This window comes from Notolabrus celidotus, chromosome 24, assembly GCF_009762535.1.
Source record: "Notolabrus celidotus isolate fNotCel1 chromosome 24, fNotCel1.pri, whole genome shotgun sequence".
Lineage (NCBI taxonomy): Eukaryota > Metazoa > Chordata > Actinopteri > Labriformes > Labridae > Notolabrus > Notolabrus celidotus.
Genome location: NC_048295.1, coordinates 151,512 through 174,051, shown reverse-complemented (window position 1 = coordinate 174,051; position 22,540 = coordinate 151,512). Strand labels below are relative to the sequence as shown.

Here is a 22,540-nt window from a genome sequence, read left to right as displayed (position 1 = left end):
TTAGCATCCTGCCTGCAGACTGTTCCGTGGAAACCTGTGTACGTGCATGCATGTGTGTGAGTGAGTGTGTGTGTGTGTGCTGTTTACCACGTGCACTCTCCTGAGGCTAAGTATTTTTTATTTTCTCCCCCCTGACTGCTGCAGACATCTTTGACCTCGGTTCAAACGGATGTGTTTACGAGTCAAGAGTTCACAGACAACAAAGCGGTTCAGTTCTCATGCACACGAACACACACGCAAACTCACACACACAGTCACATGACTCACATGTGGTTCACCCTCTGACCTGTGTGTGTGCGTGTGTGTGTTTGTGTAAGTTCTTCATTCCCTCTATGAAGTGTTACATTTCTCAGAAGAAGTAATTGAGCAATTACTGTGTATAAGAGTTGTTTTCTAACTTCTTTTGACATCACAAGATCCTCCAGGTTTAGACCAGCAGAGATTATTTCTCTGGACCTCTGTAGCATCTGAAGACAGGAGGTGTGTTTACCTGGTGGAAGCCGAGCAAGTCCTGGATGGTCGGGGACGTGTAGAAGACGTATCCTTCAGCCGTCACCACCAACACGAAGCCGTTCAGCGCCTGAAAACCAGAGAACACCTCAATTTGACCTATGTGTCACTTTCTGTCAGACCGCTGTGTAACAACCACGTCTGTTTGATCTGATCCTCTGTCTGTGTCTTACCTGAAGCAGCAAGTCTCCTTCAGAGAAGCTGACTCCGTCGATGGAGGTCACCTGTGAGGCGGCGGAGGAGGGGACAGAGGAGGACGGAGGGAGAGCAGTCTGGACGTTTCCTCCGAACATCAGACTCCGCTCGCTGGTCCAGCTGGAGCCGTTCTGACCTTTCTTCATCGCGGCTGGAGGAGAGAAAAGGAATCTGTCAGGTTTGTTGCACAGAAGTAGAAAACAGAAGGATTGATGCACCAATGTTTGCACATGAGAGGGAATCAAATCAAATTTATTTGAGTCAGTTTTTCACACACAAAATGCTCAGTCATTGTGCAAAAAATAACAGAAGGAGAAGAACCACAGGACAAGAAGTGAAACCAACTTTTACTTTTCTCCACTTAGTGAAAAATCTCTGCACATAGTTTTGAACTTGGCAATGAGGCTGCAGGTCTCGACTGTGTTTACAGTGTTTACTAAACTCTTCAGTTTTTTGTTGAAATGAAAGCGTGAAGTGAGAAAAACAAGAAAGAGGAACACACATCTCCTTTTTTATCAGGGTGGAGCAGCCTGATGTTTCCTGTCGTCTTTCAACACCCCTCTCTCTGAACTCGTCCTCCTCTTCCTCCTTTGGAGATTATCGGGCCGTTTCTTATCGAAGCGAGAACAACAAGACTCTGAATAACTTAAAAATATCCTCTCAGAGAGGAAGCAGGTGGATTTCAGAACGAGGAACCGGTGAAGACATGATGATGGACAAACTGATGTAGAGAGAAATAGACCTCACTTCTAAAACTGTAGACTCAGTTTTATTCTCTTTCTTTAACCCGGCACGCCTCAACATTCATGTAATAACTGCTTAAAGAACTGGACACACTTCAGTGTTGGACTGGTCTTAGGGACTAAAAGAGATCTGAGGATGTCAACAGGAACTTGAGGAGCTTTGGAGGATATATGGTTTTATAATTTCGGGATCAAAAGCGAACAGAGTAATCAAGAGACTGAGCAGCAGCTGCAGGCCGAGGGTTCAGAGCTCTGGCACAGATTTTAAACCAATTCAAGCACCGGGTTTGAAATCCAATGCTTCAAACCAGAGTCTGGCCCTTCACACACACGTGCGCGCACACACACACACACACAGTTGCTCGAGGCTGGCGTTTGGCCCCGTCCCTCCTCCGGGCCAAACGAGGAGAACAGGCCGAGCCACAAAATTACCCGTTGGCCTTGACGCTTCCCCCCGTGGACCGAGCGCTCAGCGGGGGAGGCGGCCATGTTGGAAGACCAGATCAAGCGAAGTGGTTCGATGGAGGCCTTAGGCGCTGCCAGATCGATCCGGATTGAGCTGGTTTCTCTAATAATGTGTGCGGAGGAGTTTGATGGAAACACGCAGACGATCATAATATAAGATTTCATGTGTAATTTTGAGATTCTGGATTATATAAATGTCTGATTATAAGTTATAATCCGCAGAAATGTAATTTAAGATTTAATATACAAGAGCAGATCAAGTCTTTCTCTGGGACGGGATCTTAAAAATGAAAACTGGAAACTTCTGGAGGTCTGCAGGCGATACATTTACATTTAACTTTAAGAGGAAAAATACATTTTCATTTGAGGCAATAACTTTGTAGTCTCTCATATTTTGCATCCTCTGGAGTTTTACTCTATGAAATAAAGAGTCATAATTACAGTTAAGTTTGTTTTAAAAGGAGAGATCTCTTTAAAGTGGCAAGAAAAGACCCAAAGTCTGCAGAATAAGACCCTACACTTGGCCGGAGGACGCTCGCTGCTGGATGAAAAATAGAGAATATTTATGGCTTTCCAGTTGGCTTGTAAAGACATTTCTTAAAGTTAATGTGGTCATTATTTGAGGTTTAAAAATCTGTAATCCTTTACTTCTTTGAGTAAATCAGTTTTGACATGAAGAAGTGGAAAACATTCTGCAGAGAGGTGTCTTAGTTATTTTACGGTTTGGTCTCTGTCCAGTCTGCGAGTGTGGAGTTCACGTCAGGGATGATCAGTGATGTTAAGGAGCCTTTACTTCAAACCACGATGACCCTGAAGAGTCAGAGTCGGAGTTGGTCACTTCAAACCTTCAACCATCAACAGGCGCGTTTGTTGAGTCTCGAGCATCAAAAGTTCACATTTTTCTGCTTCAAAAATGCAGCGAGACAAGATTTCCTGGTCACAAGTTCACCGTGAAGACAGTTGAACGCGGTGCAGACAAGAAGCAGTGTTCAAACATTTCATACTCAACAATCCCGGTCTTTATAAGAGCTCCAACACCATCCTCCACACACACTGAGCGTGACCTCTAAACCTGACGTGAACTCTGAGCTCGTGCTGGAGCGTCTGCCTCGACACAGCGGCACAGAGAGGGGAGAACATCAGGCTGCTGTTTGCTCTGATTGACAAATCTTTGATAAATTAGTTTAGAAATGCAACTTACAAACATTTATAGTGTTGTCACTTTCAAGGCTAGCTGTTTCCCTCTTTTCCCATTTTTTTTGCTAAGCTAAGCTAACCTTGTTTTGACTTTAAAGACATGAGACTGGGATCCATCATCTCTTCTAACTCCCTCCAAAAAAAGAGTATTATCCCACAAAATGTCAAACTATTTTGAATCCGATGAAAGCAACAGCAGCCAAAGAAAAGAGTCCAGCGTGGTCAGAGCCAAAAAAGTATCCGATAATTTGAGATCTGAGCCAGCGTGGTACAAAGACATGCCTAAGACGACCAAACCAGAAGGGTCGGTTTTAAAAAACACTGAAGCACAAAGGAAGGAAAAGCACCAGAGGCTAAAGCCGGGCACAAACAGTCCACTTTAATCCTACTCCAAGTGTATCAGCGTGTGCTTATAGAGGGGGCGTTACGTTTCAGAAGCTACCAGTTTTATATCCAAGAACACTTTTCTGATCTGTGGCAGGAAACTCAAACAGAGTCCAACATTAACAACAGAGGCAGCGCGGCACGAGCGACTGGAGTCAGAGCCATAAAATGTGAGGAGAACACATAATTTGGGTGAAAGAACAGCTGGTCCAAATAAGAAAACACACCAAGGAGCCATGGAGAGAGTTTGGACAGAGATTCTGTTTAGTAGGAGACATTAATCTGCGTGATTTCATTATGCTTTTATATTTGAGATGGCGTATCGTGCAGATTGAATCCTCTGCTTCTCACACTACATTGTTTTGCACACTGCAAGAACACATAACTGCACCGACACCAGAGACACACATGGCTGCAGAGTAATATCAAAGCATCATGTAAAGGGAAACTGTGAGGTCTGTGTGGAGCACGTGGGAAAGCAAACACTGCAGCACTGATTACTTTGTCAAACGTTAAGCTGGTGCTCTAATTACAGGCTGATGACAGAAAACAATGATGATTAATTAAAGGGGACTTCAAACCTCATTGAGTCCCTCACACCAGACTCAATGAGGACCAAACACATCAGACACGGGCTGTTCTTAACCTCAGATGAGTGTGTGGTTTTCTGCATGAATGTGCAGAGACATGCAAACTCCAAGTCTCCTTTAAAAGTGCAAGAAATTTAACTTTACTTCCTGCCATCGTGTTTCCCTCCACTTTGACATTTTAGCAACTTTTGTCCTTGTTTAATAAATCTTTATTTTTCTGTTACAACAGGGAGAAACGGAGGAGGACCCATGAGCAGAATCAGGCGCAGGAAAGACAACGAGACAAGAGGATGCAGGAAGTAAAACTTGGGGTAAGAACTACAAATAAAACAGAAGTGAAAATACAACAAGACATGGTCGCTAATAAACAACAAGGAGGAAACAAGATAACTCATAATCAGGACAGAGGGAAATAGAAACATAGCAATGACACTCTCCTCGTCTGTCAGAGTCTTTCACGCCCGTTTCTTCACCTGGGAGTTTCACTCTATCGTTCCTCCTCTCTCGTGTTGTGTTTGGCAGTGAAAGCACCTGGCTCAGGGAACGCACGGGAAACAAAAAACCTGCAGACTCTCAATCTCATGACACCAGTTTGACATCTTCTCTGTAACCGGAGCTCACACAAACATTCCCTCACAATGTAGGAATGATAGACGACGCTTACGGAGGATCGTCGTACCTCAAATAGACGAGCAGGTTGTTAAAAAAAGAAAAGTTATTTATGGTATTGTGCTCAAACAGAAACTGGACAGGATGGGACTTGTGGTTTAGTTTTGTTGCTTAAATGTGAAACTTCTTAACGTTTTAAAGACTGATTAAAAGTGTAAATGTAGAACAGCTGCTCATAAAGATAACACAAACAATATGTGGTGTGTGTGGGTCGTTAACAAATATTAAGAAAAGATGTAAAAGTTACTCAAAACTAGACAAGAATTTTAAGTCTTTGTCTTGGGTTTCACTGCTGCCTCAGTGTGGTTTTAGTGTGTGCGTACGTGAGTGTGTGTGTGTGTAGAGGGGGTCTGTTCGGGCATGTTAGGGCCTCTAACACACTCATAGCTGGAGGCGATCTGGTTTAGTGGTTCAGCGTCTCAGTGAAACAACAATGAGCTATTTTAGTACCAAGAAGAAGAACTGGGTGAGACGTGAGATAGATCAAATGTGGAGGAAGAACGTGAGGCATAAATAGACAAAGTGTGAAAGCGCAGAGAGTCAAAGACGGAGGAAGAATTCAACACAGGCGAGAGTTAAAGACGGACAAACTATTAGAAGAGAAAACACAACGTGAGAGGGACGATGTAGGCGCCCTGGGGAACTCCCTGCTCTGGTTCTGACGTGGTTAAAAACCCACTTCATCCTCCCCTCTCCCCCAAACGCTCAGTTTAACAAGGAACAGCTGACTCCTACCAAACTGCCACAACCCTCATAAAACAGGAGAAACCACCAGAAGCCCCTCCACCTCCTCCTTCGAGACTCAAACATCCCCTCCACAGCTTCTTCTGAGCGCCGTGCACTAATCAAAAGAGTTCCCCACAAAGCTGTTTGTGTGTCGAACATCTATGTCGCTCACACTGTTTGACAGACACTTTATGGAGCAATAAAGGACGCTGAGTGCTTTACAGCATATCTGCATTATATAGTTCTTCTGATTTCAAGACCTTTAATGTGTTCGTTGCTCATTATGCAACAACGATTAAGCGGCCCTGGCATGAACTGTATTTCAAGACAGAAATTCACAGCATTCTTGTCCAGTTAGCTGCAAAATATTCAACTCCTGATGTCTTGTTTCACAAAATACAATAAGTTACACCACTTCAGATGAAATCAAGCTGCAAAACTGCACACTGAGAAGCTTTATCAAACAACATGGTCTGTTCATCGAACAAATCTGCCCACTTTTCTGCAAATCAACACTTCAATCACGTCTCATATATCTTGTTTCCGGTGCAGATACAGTAAGCTGAATCAGCTCTTTAAGAAACAAAGCTCACATCTGCACACACTATTTATTCTATCTGAATTAGAAATACCAAACATGCATCAGTTCCAGTTTATTTAATGTGAATATTTGCTGCTTTTCTGCAACTCCTCTGATGAAAAGTTGAGGTTTTAGGACGATATTAGTGATCCCAACGCTCAGATTTGGGACTTTCCACTGCGATGTCTCACCACAGCTAAGATTAATTCAAACAGTGGTGGAAATATTCTACTGATTGATCAGAAATGAGAATAATTTTAGGTTCCAGCGCTGAAACACAGCTCTCAGAGGAAGAGTCTGTTTTCTGGACTGAAGAATCCACCCTCTGCACCGGCTGACCCCTTCATCAAACCCACCACAGAAACATGAAATCATTTCAGCCCGCCTGACTTCTCCCCACTTCTCTTTTCTATCATATTTGTGAACAAGCCTCCCCCTCCTCACCCCAACACCCCCCCTCATCCCTCCGTCTCCAAACACCCGCTCCGAAGCACTTTGCGGTTTCTGTCGACTTTGAAACCAGAGAGCTGAATGGAGTCATTGTTCTTCATCTCTTTGGACTACAGGATGGAGGGAGGGAGGGAGGGAGGGAAGGAGGAGGGGTGACAGGAGATCAGCATCACCAACACTCATTCTCTCCCTCTCTCTCTCTCTCTCTGATCCTCGCGCTGCAGGTTTGGACTTGAGCAGTAACGGCTTTTTTTTCGAAAGCACAGATTTGGTCTGTTTGAGATGGAGTCGTGTTTTAGATTCGGAGCTCTCCTCGCCTTTAAATCGTCTCTGCGTGTCTCTAACTCGGATCGTCTGTCGTCTAATGTTTGGAGTTTCCTGTTGTGTTTCTGACACTTTGATCAGGGATGTTTAGAGGCAGACGGAGGGAACCAACACATGTAGAGTAATCTGAGTTTATCTGTCCGCTTACGACGAGCTGTCCTCCTTCTATCTCAATCAGATGTTACCTGACGTGCAGAAATGCTATCTTTGTGTAGACTAATAAAGGTTTTAACGACACCTTAAGACCCCTCCATAAAATGATTCAGCTCAGCGTATCAGTCTTCCTTTTCTAACACCTGCCACTCATCTTGATAAGTTGCCATCATTAAAGAGACGTCTTTCCTCAAAGCCCCATCGCCTGATGTGACACTCTCTTTGTTTTCGAGCTTCTTCTCTTCCTGCTCTCTCCTCCAACGGCCGTCGTTACTGCGACTTCCTGCTCTTAGGTCAAAAGTCTCACTTTGATAACCACAACTATTTCACTGATGGCCGCACCCAAATGGCAACACACAGAGAAAATGGTAAACAGCCCAGCCTCCCATTAAGATCAGGAGGGTGAATACAAGGCGAGCATTAAAGCTGTTTATTTAGCTCTTTGAAGAGAAGCCGTGTCGCTCTGCAGGTTTCAGATCCACTGCAGTAACTCTCTGTCTGCTGCAGCCTGATCATCGCTCAGTCGTTTCCTGGAAAAATCTGTCCTAATGTGCAAACACAGGTTCACACACAGGCTGCGAGATTTCAAACACACACACACGCACACACACTGCTCTGTGCTCCGGCCCTGAACCTGCTCATCCCACCACAGCGCTGACCTCTGACCTCGGGCATGCTACGATAAAGCCGAGTCTGTCGGAGATGTCTCAACGTTTACATTCCTCCGTCTGAACGGCAGGTCACCCTCGGGTGCCTCCGCTGATACTACACACGACCTCCCACACACACACACACACACACACACGCTGAGATCATACCAATCACTCATTCAATAAAAGGCAAATTCAGGAGTTAATCTCAGACACACTGCGAGTTCATTTAGAGGAGAAGTTCGTCACTCAGCGTCTCTGAAAACTTCAGTGTTCGTTAAGCCGAAGAGATGAAAGCTACAAAGTCACATGAAGACTCTTTCAAACAGCGTGCACGACTTTTTTTCAGGGTCAGAGTCTAATGATGTCTTTCTGGAGGCAGGTCTGACTTGTGTTTGCAGCACACCAATCAAAGTACCGGCGTGCCCGGCGTGCTGAGGTTACCTTAAGTCCTGATTACTTGAGTTCAGTGCACGGTGTGAAAATAAGAAGCGTATGCATTAGGACTCCGAACCTTGGGTCTTCTGCAAAATCAAGCCAATTCAGATTTTTTAAAAAGCAAAATATTGCACGTTCCTGCAAAACAAACATGCTTTCACTGTTTCATAAAAGAAGCTGGCTCTAGTTTGCAAAAACAAACATAAGCAACCTTAAACATGCAACAAAAACAAGTTTGTTTTCTTCTTCTTCAACAGACTCGTGGTCCAGTCCAGCCTTGCATCCTGACATGAGATCCTCCCTCAAGACCACACAGGTGAGCTCCTTTATTTTTAGGTCACATCGCCCAGCTCTAACCTCGCTGATCTTTGCATTCACCTTTATTTTAAAGATGCACAACAGAAGACATTTAATCCATGCAACTACATCCTCGTTTACTGTAAGACTCAGACACACAGTTACTGGAAACTACACTGACAGAGAGTTTCAGAAACAGAAAGATGGAGCGCTAAAGTTCGATGAAGGATACATAAACAAGGTCAATCTGACAACGAGGGGTTAAAAACAGTTCAGAGGAGTTTGGCAACGAATTTCAGGGAAGTGTTTACGCTCAGAAACCCCGAAAAGCAGAAGGTCACAAAGTGCATCCACACCCAGAGAGGTACGAGAACACAGGAAGGAAAGAGAGAGAGAGAAAGAAAGAAAGAAAAACATCTGACGTTCACCGCAACACAACTGAGGGAAATACGGCTAATTTGCTGTAGTTGCTGCAGACACACACACAGATATCTATAAACACACACACACACACACACACACACACTTAGCCTCGCGTGCGAACTTTCAATCCCCGACATCCTGAGCCGAGAAAGGAGAGGAAGGAGGCCGGCGGAGGAAAAGACAAGGAGAGAGAGGGAAAACATTTAGTATGATTATTGTGTGTGTGTGCGTGCGTGTGTGTGTGTGTGTGTGTGTGTGAAAGTGCACACTAGTGAGAGCTGCCAAAGTGTCTGATATGCCTTTACTGGCATTCGAACAGTTTGCATGATTACATGTTCCCCAATTTGGACCTGCTAAATGTTATTATACAGAAGATACTGATGAGGGGGGAGGAAGGAGGGAGGAGAAGAAGGAGGGGGTGAGAGGGGAAAAAAGAAAGAGAGGGGAGGCAGGAGGAAGTGGAAAAAGAAAATAGGTTTAGGGAGGTGAAGGGGGGAGGAAATAAAAGGGAGGAGGAGCAGAGCAGGGGAGAGATGTGCAGAGACAAAAGGAGGAGGAAGAAGAGGAGGGGGGAGAGACGGAAACTAAAAGGAGGTGAAGCAGATATTTTAGAAGAGAGGTGAGGAAGAGGAGGAGGAGGAGAAAGAAACAGTCTTTACTTTCAGCTGATTAATCAAACAGAAATAAGAAGTAAAGGATCATTCAGTAAAACGTCCGTCTGCACCGAGCCTTTAGATTAATAACAGATCTTTGTTGTTCCTTAATAATCTCACTCCCCTAAAAGCGTCCTTTCAAACCCGTTCATGAGTTTCTCACGGCGGCGCTTTGTCTTGATGCAGAAACATGGTGACAACTTTAAGTGTTGCTGGAGGAGGTTCAGTGTTTGTTATTATCGCTGGCGGCAGCTCTGATTGTAATCCAGTAAAGCCTCATGAGCAGGACTCACTGTGGCAGAGATTAGCAGGTAGGCTTTGATGTCGTTTCAATCTTAATTTAACATTTACAGCAATAATTTAAAGTCTGCTTCTAACGCCTCGGACCCACACGGGTGTTTTAGAGGTTTGAAGGGGATAACTTTCATCTGACTGTTTCTGATCGGGAGCAAAATCGATTAAAATCCAAAGTTTCATGATTGATTCACAAACAGACGAGAACCGGACGAGCTGCTGCTCCATTCAGGAGATGAGTCAGACAATATCAGAGTTCATTCATTCTCTCTTTTAACCAGTCGGTAAGTGGGGCACCTAACCAGGCAGTAAGATATGCAGTCAGTCAGGAAGCTAAGACAACAAGTGTGTATCAAAAGTAAGTCAGTCAGTAAGTCAGTAAACCTGTGAGTCATTGAACTGCCAGAGCTGCCAGTCACTGATCAAGACACTGAGTCAGTGAGTCAGAGAAACAGTCAGTTAGAGAAACAGTCAGAGAAACAGTCATTCGCTCCCTGGCCTGCTCTGGGCCCAGCAGCTTGGCGGTCTGGTTGTAGCCCTGAGTGCTGACTGACAGGCACTCAGACAGGCCGGGCAGGCAGCCAGTGGCGTTGCGTGTAAAGAGTTTATTTAGACAAGAGAGCTAGGGGGGGAGGAGAAGAGGGAGAAGGGAGCAGAAGAGGGAGGAGGGAGGCAGAGGAGGGGGAGAAGGGAGGAGGGGTCCAAAGATGTTTTGTTCAGGCCTGAGGGATCACTCCTGCTGCAGAAAGAGGAGAGGTCTCACTCCTGTCAGAACTCGAGAACCCAAATGAAAGGTTAGAACCGAACAGAACCAGGCGAGCTGAGCAGATGTGATCTTTTATAAACTCTGACTGTGTGTGTGTGTGTGTGTTTGTGTGCACAGTTTACATAAGACTTTTACACTTCAACACACACACACACACTAATACTGACATGCTTGTGTGTGTAAATGTATGCACACACACACTTGATGTTACAGATAAAATGTGCAATAACACATACGAGAGAACACACCCGAAAACACGAGTGAGAGCTGTGTGCCACACTCCTCTGTGTGTGTGTGTGTTTTTGTACTTTAGATGGAAACACTATCAGTTTGATCAGATGAGTTGGCTCGATCTAATGTGCTCTCTGCAGTGTGTGTGTGTGTGTGTGTGTGTGTGTGTGTGTCTGATCATGTCAAAGTGATAAGCTTCCTCTGCCAAAGATTCTCTCTCTCTGTCTCACTCTTTTCTTATGTCTCTCGCCCTTTTTTAGCACCGCAGACATTTTTAAACGAGGCCAAAGAGCCAGAGAGTTCATCTGTGATTTAGGTTGAAATAAAGAAAACCAGCTGGTTAATCTGTGAGTTCACTAACCGATAAACTAGTTACTAAGTTACTGAACTGGTCAAAGTTACAGCCTGCCATTAAGAAGGCGGGTTTGAGAGACGTTCAGGTGCGATGTGAGAGACGTTCAGGTGCAATGTGAGAGACGTTCAGGTGCGATGTGAGACGTTCAGGTGCGATGTGAGACGTTCAGGTGCGATGTGAGAGACGTTCAGGTGCGATGTGAGAGACATTCAGGTGCGATGTGTGAGACGTTCAGGTGCGATGTGAGAGACGTTCAGGTGCAATGTGAGAGACGTTCAGGTGCAATGTGAGAGACGTTCAGGTGCAATGTGAGAGACGTTCAGGTGCAATGTGAGAGACGTTCAGGTGCAATGTGAGAGACGTTCAGGTGCAATGTGAGACGTTCAGGTTCGATGTGAGAGACGTTCTAAACGAGAAGCTGCACAGTGATTTAGAGGAAAGCCGCCCTACCTCAGCCGCTTCCTGCCACGTGCTTGGTGGCGGGCGGTAAAACCCAGAGAAGATTCCTTAACCTGATAAAACCCAAGTTTTACCCGGTCAGGACTGATCTTAGGTTAACGGATTAGACCTTTCACATTCAACAATCGAAAAGGAAACTTGATCCTGTGACTTTGCAGACTCATCTCGGCGCTCGGCTGAGGTTTCAGAGTAAAACATGAAGAGTCAGATGAAGAGTCATTTATTTGACGTGGCTCGGTTAACACGGCGGCTTTAAAACCTTAAAACGAGACGCTTTCTTGTTGGAGATGATGCCACGTGCTGCGGGTGCAAAAAAGGCGGAAGTGGTGGCACCATGCTGCCACTGTGGTGAAACACACACTCACACACACACACACATAGGGTATGTAAATGTAGGCTCATCATTTCCCCTGTTGCCGGCAGAGTGATATAGAGATGTAGGTTAAGTGAAGGCGGTGAAAATGGCAGCAGTGGCACTGAACGCCTCCGGAGCGGGTAGTGGAAGAATCAGAACTTTAAATCAGAGTCTTATATTGCGCGTCTTTGGACTTATTCATCATCTTTAATGTGTTTTTAAATCCTCATGATCTGAGAAAACATCCTCTTTCTTACTCGTTTGAAAACTGAGAACATTTAAAGGCTCTGATTTTAAAATGTAGACATCCTTTACATTGATTTAAGCTTTAACTTGTGTGTTTGCATAAACGAAGGCAGGGTTGAATACATCACACACCGAGTGTAAAGCCTGGAGTGAGAAAGTTCAGCTGGATGTTTCAGCGGAGGAGTTATCAGACTGTTCGCTCCCTGCAGCCTCCCACACAATCAAATCCAGACTGCACACCTGCGAATAACACAGAAATGTGATATGCAAAGCTAATATTTGTCTTTTATTTGGTATTTGATATCATCCTCCCTGATCACTTCGGGAGAAAAACAGTCTGGAAAAACCTGAAAACCTCATAAATTAAATCTGAGACTGAAGTGAGTCACTTTAACAGCTGCAGACTCCAGTTTAAGAGGAACACTGAGTTTTAAGAGTAAAACAGATCGAATAAGAGATATCAGAGTATCAGTGAGGTACATCTGATGTCTGACACTTCACAGAAAAATAAACCACATTGACTTTAAATTCTGCAGATGAGGAAGGAGTCCGTTTTTTACACATCTGAAACTTGCAAGCTGCGATTTGCAAACAGAATCATTTCCTCTCCGGTGACAAAGAGCTTGAAGATATCATTTCTCAGGCCTGATGAGGACGCTGCCTTCATCATGCATCGACTGAAGCTGCAGAAATATGGATAGTCACAGGCTTGAGTTTTATTTTCAAGCGTCTCCGTTCAACCAGATGAAGCTGCACGTCAGTCTTTAGACGTTTAGGCGACCAGCAGCTCAGTGCACAGCCCTCAAAGACCTGACAGACGACATAACTCTGTATTTTTACAGCCGCAATTCCCCCCGCTCTGTGTGTTTTGAGTTGTGAGTAATGTAGCTCTGAGTCAAAACCTTCAGAAGATTTAAAATAATCATTTGAGAGTCTGTTTATGACTGTTCCTTCTTGATTGCTTCTGTGATCAGAGTTCGCACCACAAAGAGAAAGTGAGTCGTCCTTTCGGCTTCGGTTTGTCTGATTCCTGTGAATTAATTTCTAGGCCTGGTCGTCACGCTGAGACTTATGACAGCTTATTAAACTGCTTCCTTCCTGAAACATTAAAATGAAATACCACGCTGAATTCTTGCCTCACATCGGAGGCCGGTGATTATCTCTGTTTTCTTATCTTTATTTACACAAAGGAGAGCAGAGACCGAAGCTGTTCTCTGAGCTTAGCAGGTTTAGTGTTCCTCAGATAATAACCGCGTTCACACTCAGCAGAAATCCTGAATCAGTCTGCAGCAGGTTGTTGTTTTGAGTCTCTCTGCATGTTGGTGTTGTTGCTTTAGAAGCAGCACAGGTGAGGACACAGTGAGAGGTGAATGCAGTCAAACAGGACGGGTGGGTTCGTCCCTGCACGTCCACACCAGGAATGTTACTCAAAGTCAAAGTAACAGTTCTTACAACCACACACACACACACACACAGATGCAACCACATATTCAGCTACTGTGCAAACACAGAATTAATTAAGCTACTCCACTTAGTCTGGCAGAGAGGTAACACATATTTGTACATAAACTCCTCTTACCTGTGTGAGGTGAGTGCAGAGGAAGGATGAGGTCATGAGACATGGAAGAGAAGAGAAATAGAAATCATTAGAGGGACGCAACGCTCTGCAGCGCTCTTTTTAAAACAGCTGTAATCTGCCGGTGACCTGCAGGAGGTTTGAGTTTGAGAAATGATGGCGGCCTGTAGATTAATGAATGAGCATGAGGCGGCTGAATGTAGCATGAACTGGTCTTGATATAGGGTTTGTTTTGGTTTGCGAAACATGCTAACGTCTGCCTTAAAATAAATCCCCGGTTATTTTAAATCAAGTTTTGAGAGTTTGATGCTGAAGGGAGACTTCCAGGGATGCAAACCAACTCTTAAGACCTCTAGAAGCCCCTCTGTGTGTGAGCTTCAAGGTGATATTAAACATGCAAACAAGGACAAAAGCACAGAGCAGCAGGGGAGTCAGGTCATACAGAAAACTACAGGTGAATAATTGTCAAGCAGTTTGCAGTGAGATGCATTTCTAACCTAAAAGAAGCTGTGAGTGAAAAGAGGATTACTTTCGGTTTATTGAAACGCTGGTAATCAAGTCTTGCGGTTCGTCATGCCGGTCTGAATTACATGAAGAACTTCTTCCACAATCGGCCTTAAAAGAAACGTTCTAATCAAAATACAGGATGAAGAAAACTCTGTGTGCTTCTCTACTCTTCCCTCTTCGAATGCCAAAGCCCACCAGAAGAAAAAGGGGCATTTTCCGTTTGTTTGTGGCTCCGAAAACCGACCAAAGTATTCACTTAGTGTCACGAAATCAAACCTCTGAGACGACGGAGCCAGAACTCTGCAGAAATGTGAACTCGCTGAACCTCCACTTTGATTTCTAACCACGATCTGAAGAGACACCTTTTCTGCCAAACGCACTTCAAAGTGAAGCTTTAAGACCCCGCAGCCATCTTCACTCCACACTCACGACACAGAGAGAGCTTTTCTTTAATTATTATTGCTCAACAGACATCAGGCTTCCATTTTCCTCTCCTAAATAGATTTATGGTGTTTAGGAATGAGCCTCTCGCAATGTAAACTCTGAGACGGCCTCGCCACAGAACTCCCCAAACCTAAACATCCAGAGGGGGACCGGAGGGAGCGTCTCATCCCCCGACGCAGCCACTGAGACTCTGGATGGCATCAACACAAAGAGAGAGAGAGAGATGGAAAAGAGAGAGAGAGAGAGACTGCTCCTCCGTCTGTAAACAGATGATGGAGAAGAATATACGACAACTCTTTAGACCAGAGCGCTGCAGGAAAACTTGTTTCACATCACAGAGTCAAAAGTCTTTAGATATTTGCAGAGTGCACCAGAAAATGCACAACTACCATTCCTCTCCTCCTCCTCTTCCTCCTACTCCTCCTCCTTGTCTCTCAGCTGTGTCTGTCACTTTCTCCTCTCCTCGTTCATTCATGTGAATTCACCCTCCGGCCTTATTTTCCTTCAGACTCACATTTCATTTTCCGCCCCCTCTCCTCCTCACTTTCCGTTATTCTTTGTGTGTGTGTGTGTGTGTGTATGTGTATGTGTGGAAACCCTCTGTGGTTCCTCACAAATACCAACAACTAACATCACACTGTGATCTTAATTTAATGATTCCTTCAAAAGCCACAAAAATGAGCCAAACAGAAATTAAATCCTTAGCTCAAGTTGACGTTTGATCCTAAAACTAGAAAATAATCTGAAGTTAAAGTTGATAATGTTTTGTTTTCTTTCTCTTCTTTTTTATAATCCTTTTGAATTTGGTGTTACATGAGCAGTAGAAAGGGGGACAACCATGACGGCTAAAGCTGACATTTAATTTCTGTGGCTCATGCATGACAAAGCAAATGTCCAATCAGCCTTTTGGGTGTGAGCTCTGTGCCCCCGAGCCAGAAATCCAAATATGAGACACCGGATCTGCCCGTCTGGGTCGGGGAATCTCTCACCTTCTCCCTCTGAGCGTCTCGGTGAGGGCGACAGGTTTTATTCGGCTCCGCTCTAACTCCACACGCGGCTAAAAATACATCTGCAGAGCGCTGCTGCGACCATGGATGCTGATCATTCGAGAGCTCTGTCAGCTGCTGCTACACGAAGCTGAATAGGAAACACATGATAAGCTGACTCAGAAGGGGTGACGGGTTTATGTGTGTGTGTAGATAACCGCTCCTTAATGCTGCAGAGTTCAAGCTCTCTTTTTAAAACATGAATACAGACTTCTAAACTGCAGGAAAGTTAACCTGAGTGTTTAAAAATGTGTGTGAGGTGCAGAAATGTTGTTTCACTTCTCAGAAAGTGTCTGTGAAAGACTCTGACCTCTGACCTCTACATGCAGCAGAGGCACATTTCACAGGACTGCATTCTCAGGTGTTTGTGGATCTCTTACAGAGTGTTATCAGGTTTGATGCACAAAGGTTAAAGATGTTTGGTGTAAAGTTGCAGCTGAATGTGGTTTCTGGTGCAAAACAGGATGAATGACTCAGCAAGATGCTGCAGGGAGAGAGATATCTACAGAGATATAAATCCAAAACCAGGAGAATAATTCATGTGCATGAAATAATATAAAGAATGAAATCAAGGAGCAGAGATAAAAGCAGCTTAGAGAAAGTCTGAATCAGGACGACACATCTCATTTCTGAGTGTTTGTGTGTCCCTGATCCGATCACTTTCACTCTGGAGAACTCAAACCCTGTGCGATACTTTCCATGTCAGCACAGACTCTTTTCTGCAAAGTCATACCGTCAGAATAACCCACAGTTCTTGAATGCAGCCCATGTGTTTTGCAGAGTCAGTGTTTATTCCTAACATGTGCTCTGTTTCCTGCAGGACCTTACAGGGTTAAAGCTCCCCTCTGCAGCGAGTACAGCGATTACACAACCGCAGCCATTGTTTTGGTGTTTGGGCCCGGCGGCGAGGAAGGCCAGTTTGCCGACATGTCTGAACCAGCTGGAAGGAGGCGCCGGCTCTTCTTTCATCTGCAGGAGCTCAAGTATGTAAACATGGAGAGAGGGGAGAGGAGCAGAGACTCACCGGAGGAAAGAGGGAGAGAGAGGGAGAGAGGGAGAGAGTAGCGTTTAAAACCGGGACGGCGGCCGAGAGATTTACTCTGAGAACACGAGACATGAGCTCATCTCTCTGCTGCCTCCAGATGGTCTTCATCACCAAACAGAGAGAGTTTCTCTGCAGAATCTACCTGCAGGACAGATTTAGAAAGCCACGCTGTAATGCTCAACGAGTCAGCATCTTTAAATATCACTTCTGTCACCAACAGAGCTGCAGGTATTATTCTATTATCAACAAACTGAAGGATCCTGAAAATGATCTGATAATGTCAGAGCTCTCTAAATCATGAGCCGTCTTAGTGAACGAGGCTGAACTCTTCTTTCTTTCAGTAGAAGTCAAACTAAAAAACAAAACCTGAACAAATCACAACATTCGAGCTGCGTCTGAGCGGATCCACGGTTTGATATTGACTCTCCCCGTGTTATAGAAACGCTGATAATCTGCGTGTTGATTCTGAGAGTCATGGTGATTCCTGCAGCAACACGCCAACACCTACAGCTGGATTATCTACTGTAAACCGTCACACACACCAAAAAGCTGCATCATTAATACCTGCAGAGTGTTTCCTGAGAGACTTTAATTTCCTGATTATCTGTTGTGAACATCTTTAGCTGTGCTTTAAGATTCCCCAGAGTTAAAATGAATGCAGTTTCACCTCCTTATTCTGGTTAAAAGGAGAGTTCAGGTGGTATTTAAAGAGCTGAGTCACCCTGCAGACTAAAACATTTATCTGAGATTAAGAAAATAAGAAACTCTCTAAACATGAAGTCATGTTTGTGACCGTAAACCCTTTCAAAATAAAACAACAGAAGTGAAAACAGATCAAATTCAGAGTTCTGCAGGGCTGCGTTGTGAAACTCTTGGTGCTGATTTCACAAGACGGCGTTCAGCTTCACTCTCAGATAAAAAGCCTGGCTGAATCCTCTTCACACCTTTCAGCTCAGGGGGACGGTTATTTTTCTTTTCCTCACTTTTGTTTTAACTTTTCTTTGGCGTCCGATCACAGCCGGGGAGTTTTAAGAGAACATGACAAAGAAAAGAAGAGTTTGAGATGGTGATGCAGACTTGGCCCAACAGGCCCCCTTTTTTAAAACTTGTGGCTGATATCCCTATCAATTACACAACTTTGATTTAGAGATTAGAAATATTCCCAGAAAGGCTGCAGAGACAGCTGGGAAACACGGAGCGAGGGAGGGCGGAGGGGTTTAGAGAGATCTGCTTGGACAGGCTTTTTTTGTTTTCATGCTTTGGAAAGAAGACAAAGATGAAGAAGTGAGAGAGACGACGGCAGATGTAGAGCGATGTAAACTACTGATTACATTAATGCAGCTCAGATTGATTTTAATCTGGGATGTCTTCCCTGCGGCGGATCCAGTTTCCAAAGTTAGACGACATGAAAATCTGCGGTTATTAACATGAATCAGTCTGTGCAGTAAAACAACAACACAGAGGAGACTGTGTTTGTTCACTGGGGAATCAAATCTGATAACTTCATCTTGGTTTATTGGAAAGTCGGCTGCCTAAAACAACTCAGGTGTCTCTCTCCTCCTGCTGCTCGGTAAACTTTAACTAGCTAGACTTCACTCTGTTGAGCTTTTGCACATTAACATGACAGGACTTCTGCAAATTAAAAAAAAAGCATGCTTTAGTTTTCCTTGTTTTTAGATATTTGCTGAATAAAACTCCTTAAACTCAACTTCAAACTGCAGACACGCTCTGCAGCGAGTCGAGCTCCTGCTGCAAGATTTAAACGACTGATCAGTTAAATCTGTTTCCCATGAATCTGTAATTAAACTAAATTGTTGCTGCAGGAATTAGAGTCAAGTTCCTGCAGCACCACACTGGAGCTTTGTTTCAAAAGACTCATAAACGTCAGAAATTAACGATAAAATCTTGATTGCATGCGGAGAAAAGAGTCAAAAGATGAACATGTGAGCACGCCGTCTCAGTTTCTCTCCTCTGTGATGAAAGACGAGTCGTTTCTGGAGATATTCTGTGAGGCGTCGAGCAGCAGATCAGGTTCTTGCTGCATCAAACCGTCTTCTTCGTCACTTTGGCAGCTCTTGGTTCACTTAATGAGCCACACATACTTGCCTGGCTGCCTATGTAAACTCTCATTCATGAGCTGGGGGGGGCGGGGCTGAGCGGCTGCCAGTAATTTTCCACCATAAAGATCGAACTAAACTCACTTCCCTGTCATTAAAACCACGGAGCCGCTGCAGCTCCAGACGTGCAGGGAGAGCAGGGGGAGTCCCAGACCTTCAAACACACACACACACACACACTCTGCATAGATTTATAAATCAATACCTGCTCTTGTCGGCTGATTAAAGCTTCTGTAAGTGTTTAAAATGAGCCTTAGATTCATGCTCTGCAGGGGAGGCACACTTCTGCAACAGGTGGTTAGCAGCCACCGGTCTCCACACATGCTGAATTAGGATTTATGACTCTAGTGCCAAAAACACAGAGTGCAAAAACAGCTGGTGAGCGACATTCAGGGAATTCAAACACGCTTAAATCAAGAGAGTTTACCTCGTGCATGACAATACTTAATCTTTACATCGTTCAGCTTGTAGAGAAATCTGAAACTGACCATATTCGATGTGTCTTGTGATGAAATCTTTGCAAAAAAGCAGCCATGCTTCTGAAAGATTCTGAAGACACTCGACAAACAAACCCTTCTGTAACCGCTCAGGTCTTCATCTGAGGGTCGAATCCGGATTCATCCTTTTGCCTTGTTTTTGCTGCGTGATCATTTCGTCCTGTCTTGTTCTGGCTTGTTGTTCCTTTAAATGAGGTAATATTGACTTTAGACCCTGTGTGATTATGTAACGACCTCTGTGTGCTCACGTTAAGACTGATTACTGTTTCATTAATCCAGATGCTGATTGGGTGCAGCTCTATTATCTTTACGCGCAGGGTCTACTTCTTCTCACGTCACCTGTGACTGAAAACTAAGGCTTTATTTGGCGGTTATATCCGCTCATTAGTAATCTATTTCTTCTTGTCTGCAGCTTGACTTTTCAAATGCTTCGTCTGCATGCTTTACTCCATACGTTTCACTCTTTCTCATGTTTTATCTCTCTTTATATTCAACATTTTTCCCCTCAAAGTGAAGTTTAAGGTCACTTCATCTTTGTAAAATACGCCCTAAACTTCACCTCATCACACTGAGTCTTCCTCTGGTGCAGGAGTCCGAAGAAAGCAGAGATCGATGTTGAAAAGAAATGATTTAAAGAGCTTCCAAGAAGAGAACATCACAGAGGACATGCCGCTGCAGTTTAATCTTGACAGCATGAAGATGTAGAAACAAACAACATCTTCAAAAGACAAAAAGAGGCTAACAAGGTTTAATGAGACACTCCCAACTCTCATTTCGTGACCTGTCGTCATCCCTGGACGGCGTCTCTGACCGATCGCAGCTCTTGGCAGGCGCTCGTGGTTATATAAAAAGGGTCGTACATCAGCAGGTCTCAGATTATCTACAGCGAGGAGGAGGGGCCAAGCCTGAGCGACAGATTTGGGTCGATAAAGAGGAAGTGGAGTCAGGAAGCAGCTTGTTCCTCGGAGGAAAATGAGATCATGACAGCTCAGCGTCCGTATCCTGACGAGGACTTTTTCTCTCTCTGATGAAGAGTCATGTTCAAGCGTCAGAGCAACTTTTCACTGTTTGCTCCTAAAGACTTCATTAATCATCACAAACAGTTAATCAACCAGGAGTCATTTGTTTCAGTCTGACTCAGAGACAAGTGTTTGAAAATATTTACGTGAGTTTATTTATTTGACTTTAAGAGGCTCGAAGTGTCTGACTCATTGTTCCCTGATTTCTGCAGAAGAGGAGTCTGAAATCTTGACCTTCATGCATGAAGGAGCTTTCAGCCTGACTTTAAAACCTCAGCTGTGATTTAATTATCTCCTCTATCTCATCTTGTGGTCACATTAGTCACAAATTTCGTCACAGGTCGACGGTGCACACAGTTGCTTAGCTACTTCAATGTTTTGCATCCGCTCCTCTTCCAAGAAAGTCGTCTATATCTTTCACAAACACGTCAATTCCTGCTCAGACCGGGGGCTTTTGGTTCCAAGGAAGCCTTGTTCATGAGGTCTTCTGTGGAAATGCATTTGTGTTTCTACTGAAAATCTATTCCCAGGACATTCAAGATGCTCAAACTGCACAAGCTACATTAAGATATCCCTCAGAGGTCTCAGCTCAGCTCTGATCGCTGCCTTCTTCTTCTTCTTCTTCTTCTGCCTTGAAACAACGAGAAGCAACCAAACGTCTAAATCACGAGCTGTCGGATGGACATATGGAAATCTACAGCGACACGCAGAGCAGTCGTGTGCAGCAGCTGGGCGAGTTTTCACTCCCGGAGAATCACCACAACGTGCGGCTCGTTTGGCTCGTTTGGTTAATTAGCGGCTGCAGATTGGAGTCAGCTGTGGGGTTCGATCGGGGAGAGATCCAGCAGGCGCTCTGCTCGCAGATTAAAGCCAAGACTCCATGTACTAAAAGCATTCTGGCAACTTGTGCTGCATCTTTTCTGATCTAATTTAAACTCTTTATCTTCGGTCTGTTCTTCACCGCAGATTCAGAGCACATCACGTCCTGTCCCTTTTTTTTAAATTACAGCCCGTCTCCTCAGCCCCGTTTAGCCCCGTTTGCACCGGCTGTGTTTGGTTCAGAGGTTAGCAGACACCTTTTTCTCTCTTTGCCCCGGGCGCTTCCTCCCGCCCTGACTTCCTCTGACAAACATAACTTCCTGTAAGACACAGAGGAGAGATTAGTCAACGTGTTTTACAGGTTTCCCTCGATTTACTGAGGAGCACGTGGAGCTCTGCAGTCTGCTCTCTCTTACTCTCTGACTTCTCCTCTGTCTTTTTATTCACTTCATGTTGTTTATGCCTCTGCTCCAGCCTCAGCGTCCTACGTGCAGCTTCGTGTGTAGACAGAAATAAACTCACAGAGAACCTCGGCTGGTTTTGGTGTTGGTTAAATGTGCCGTGTGGTTTTCTGGGTTGTTCCTTTCTCTCTCTAATACGAGCTTGAACAGACTTATTATCTTTGCTGAAAGGATCTCTTCTGCCTCTTGGCCATGCTGTGACCTCTGCTCACAGTTTGCACACAAGTCGGTCAGAGCAGCCTTTTTAACTTCATGAAAACCCTCGACTGGCAAAGTTTCCTTCACTCATAACCTCGTCCTGTGTGTCTGAAGGCGTGCTGCTCTCTCTCTCGCTGACAGATGCCTTGTCTCCTCTGCTTCCTTTCAGGTACGACACGTTTTTCATCATGTTTGTCGTCGTGTCTGCTCGAGGTCTGTGAGGACAGCTGAGCGAGACGAGGATGCAAAACGTCTCATTTTCATGACAGAGATAAAAACAATCTTAACAAGGCTCGGGTGAAGTATCTCAAAACTCAAACAGAGCAAACATAAACAGCTTTCTACTACGACTACTCTCCTCTTGCAGCGATTAATCACCACAGAGCGGGACCTGGACTCGGTGTGAGGAGCCGAGCATGCTGGGTAAAAGATGAGTAAGAGTTTAGTCAGGGCGCAGATGAAAGAGAGCGAGGCCGTTTCATTGTTTGCCAGCTTTATGATTGTTGTCTGCGCGAGGAGGAAAGCTCAGTGCAGAAACAACAGCATGGCACGAAAACAAAGTGCGCCTACCAGAAACAGATGATGTCACTGATAGGAGGGATGAAAAGAGACGGACATGTGTGATTGATTAGTGATGCCTGGCACCAACTAAAGAGGC

At 44.6% G+C, this 22,540-nt stretch overlaps 2 protein-coding genes across 2 annotated transcripts in view; one reads left to right on the top strand and one right to left on the bottom strand.

Moving 5' to 3' along the window:
• Positions 1-414: 414 nt before the first annotated feature.
• LOC117808414 (aryl hydrocarbon receptor-like) overlaps positions 415-22,540 on the bottom strand; it is a 35,424-nt gene continuing 13,298 nt past the window's right edge. Inside the window, exons 3-4 of the mRNA XM_034678159.1 lie at positions 684-856; positions 415-580 (exon numbers count right to left, since the gene is read on the bottom strand). Of these exons, the coding sequence (XP_034534050.1) occupies positions 443-580; positions 684-856 (311 nt within the window). The 3' untranslated portion in view covers positions 415-442. The remainder of the gene's footprint in view (positions 581-683; positions 857-22,540) is intronic.
• The window catches only part of LOC117808406 (SH3 domain-binding protein 4-A-like), a 90,643-nt gene continuing 68,659 nt past the window's right edge, over positions 557-22,540 (top strand). The window contains exons 1-4 of the mRNA XM_034678142.1: positions 557-883; positions 4,314-4,395; positions 8,332-8,390; positions 16,547-16,709. The gene's annotated coding sequence lies outside the window, so the exon portion shown is untranslated. The remainder of the gene's footprint in view (positions 884-4,313; positions 4,396-8,331; positions 8,391-16,546; positions 16,710-22,540) is intronic.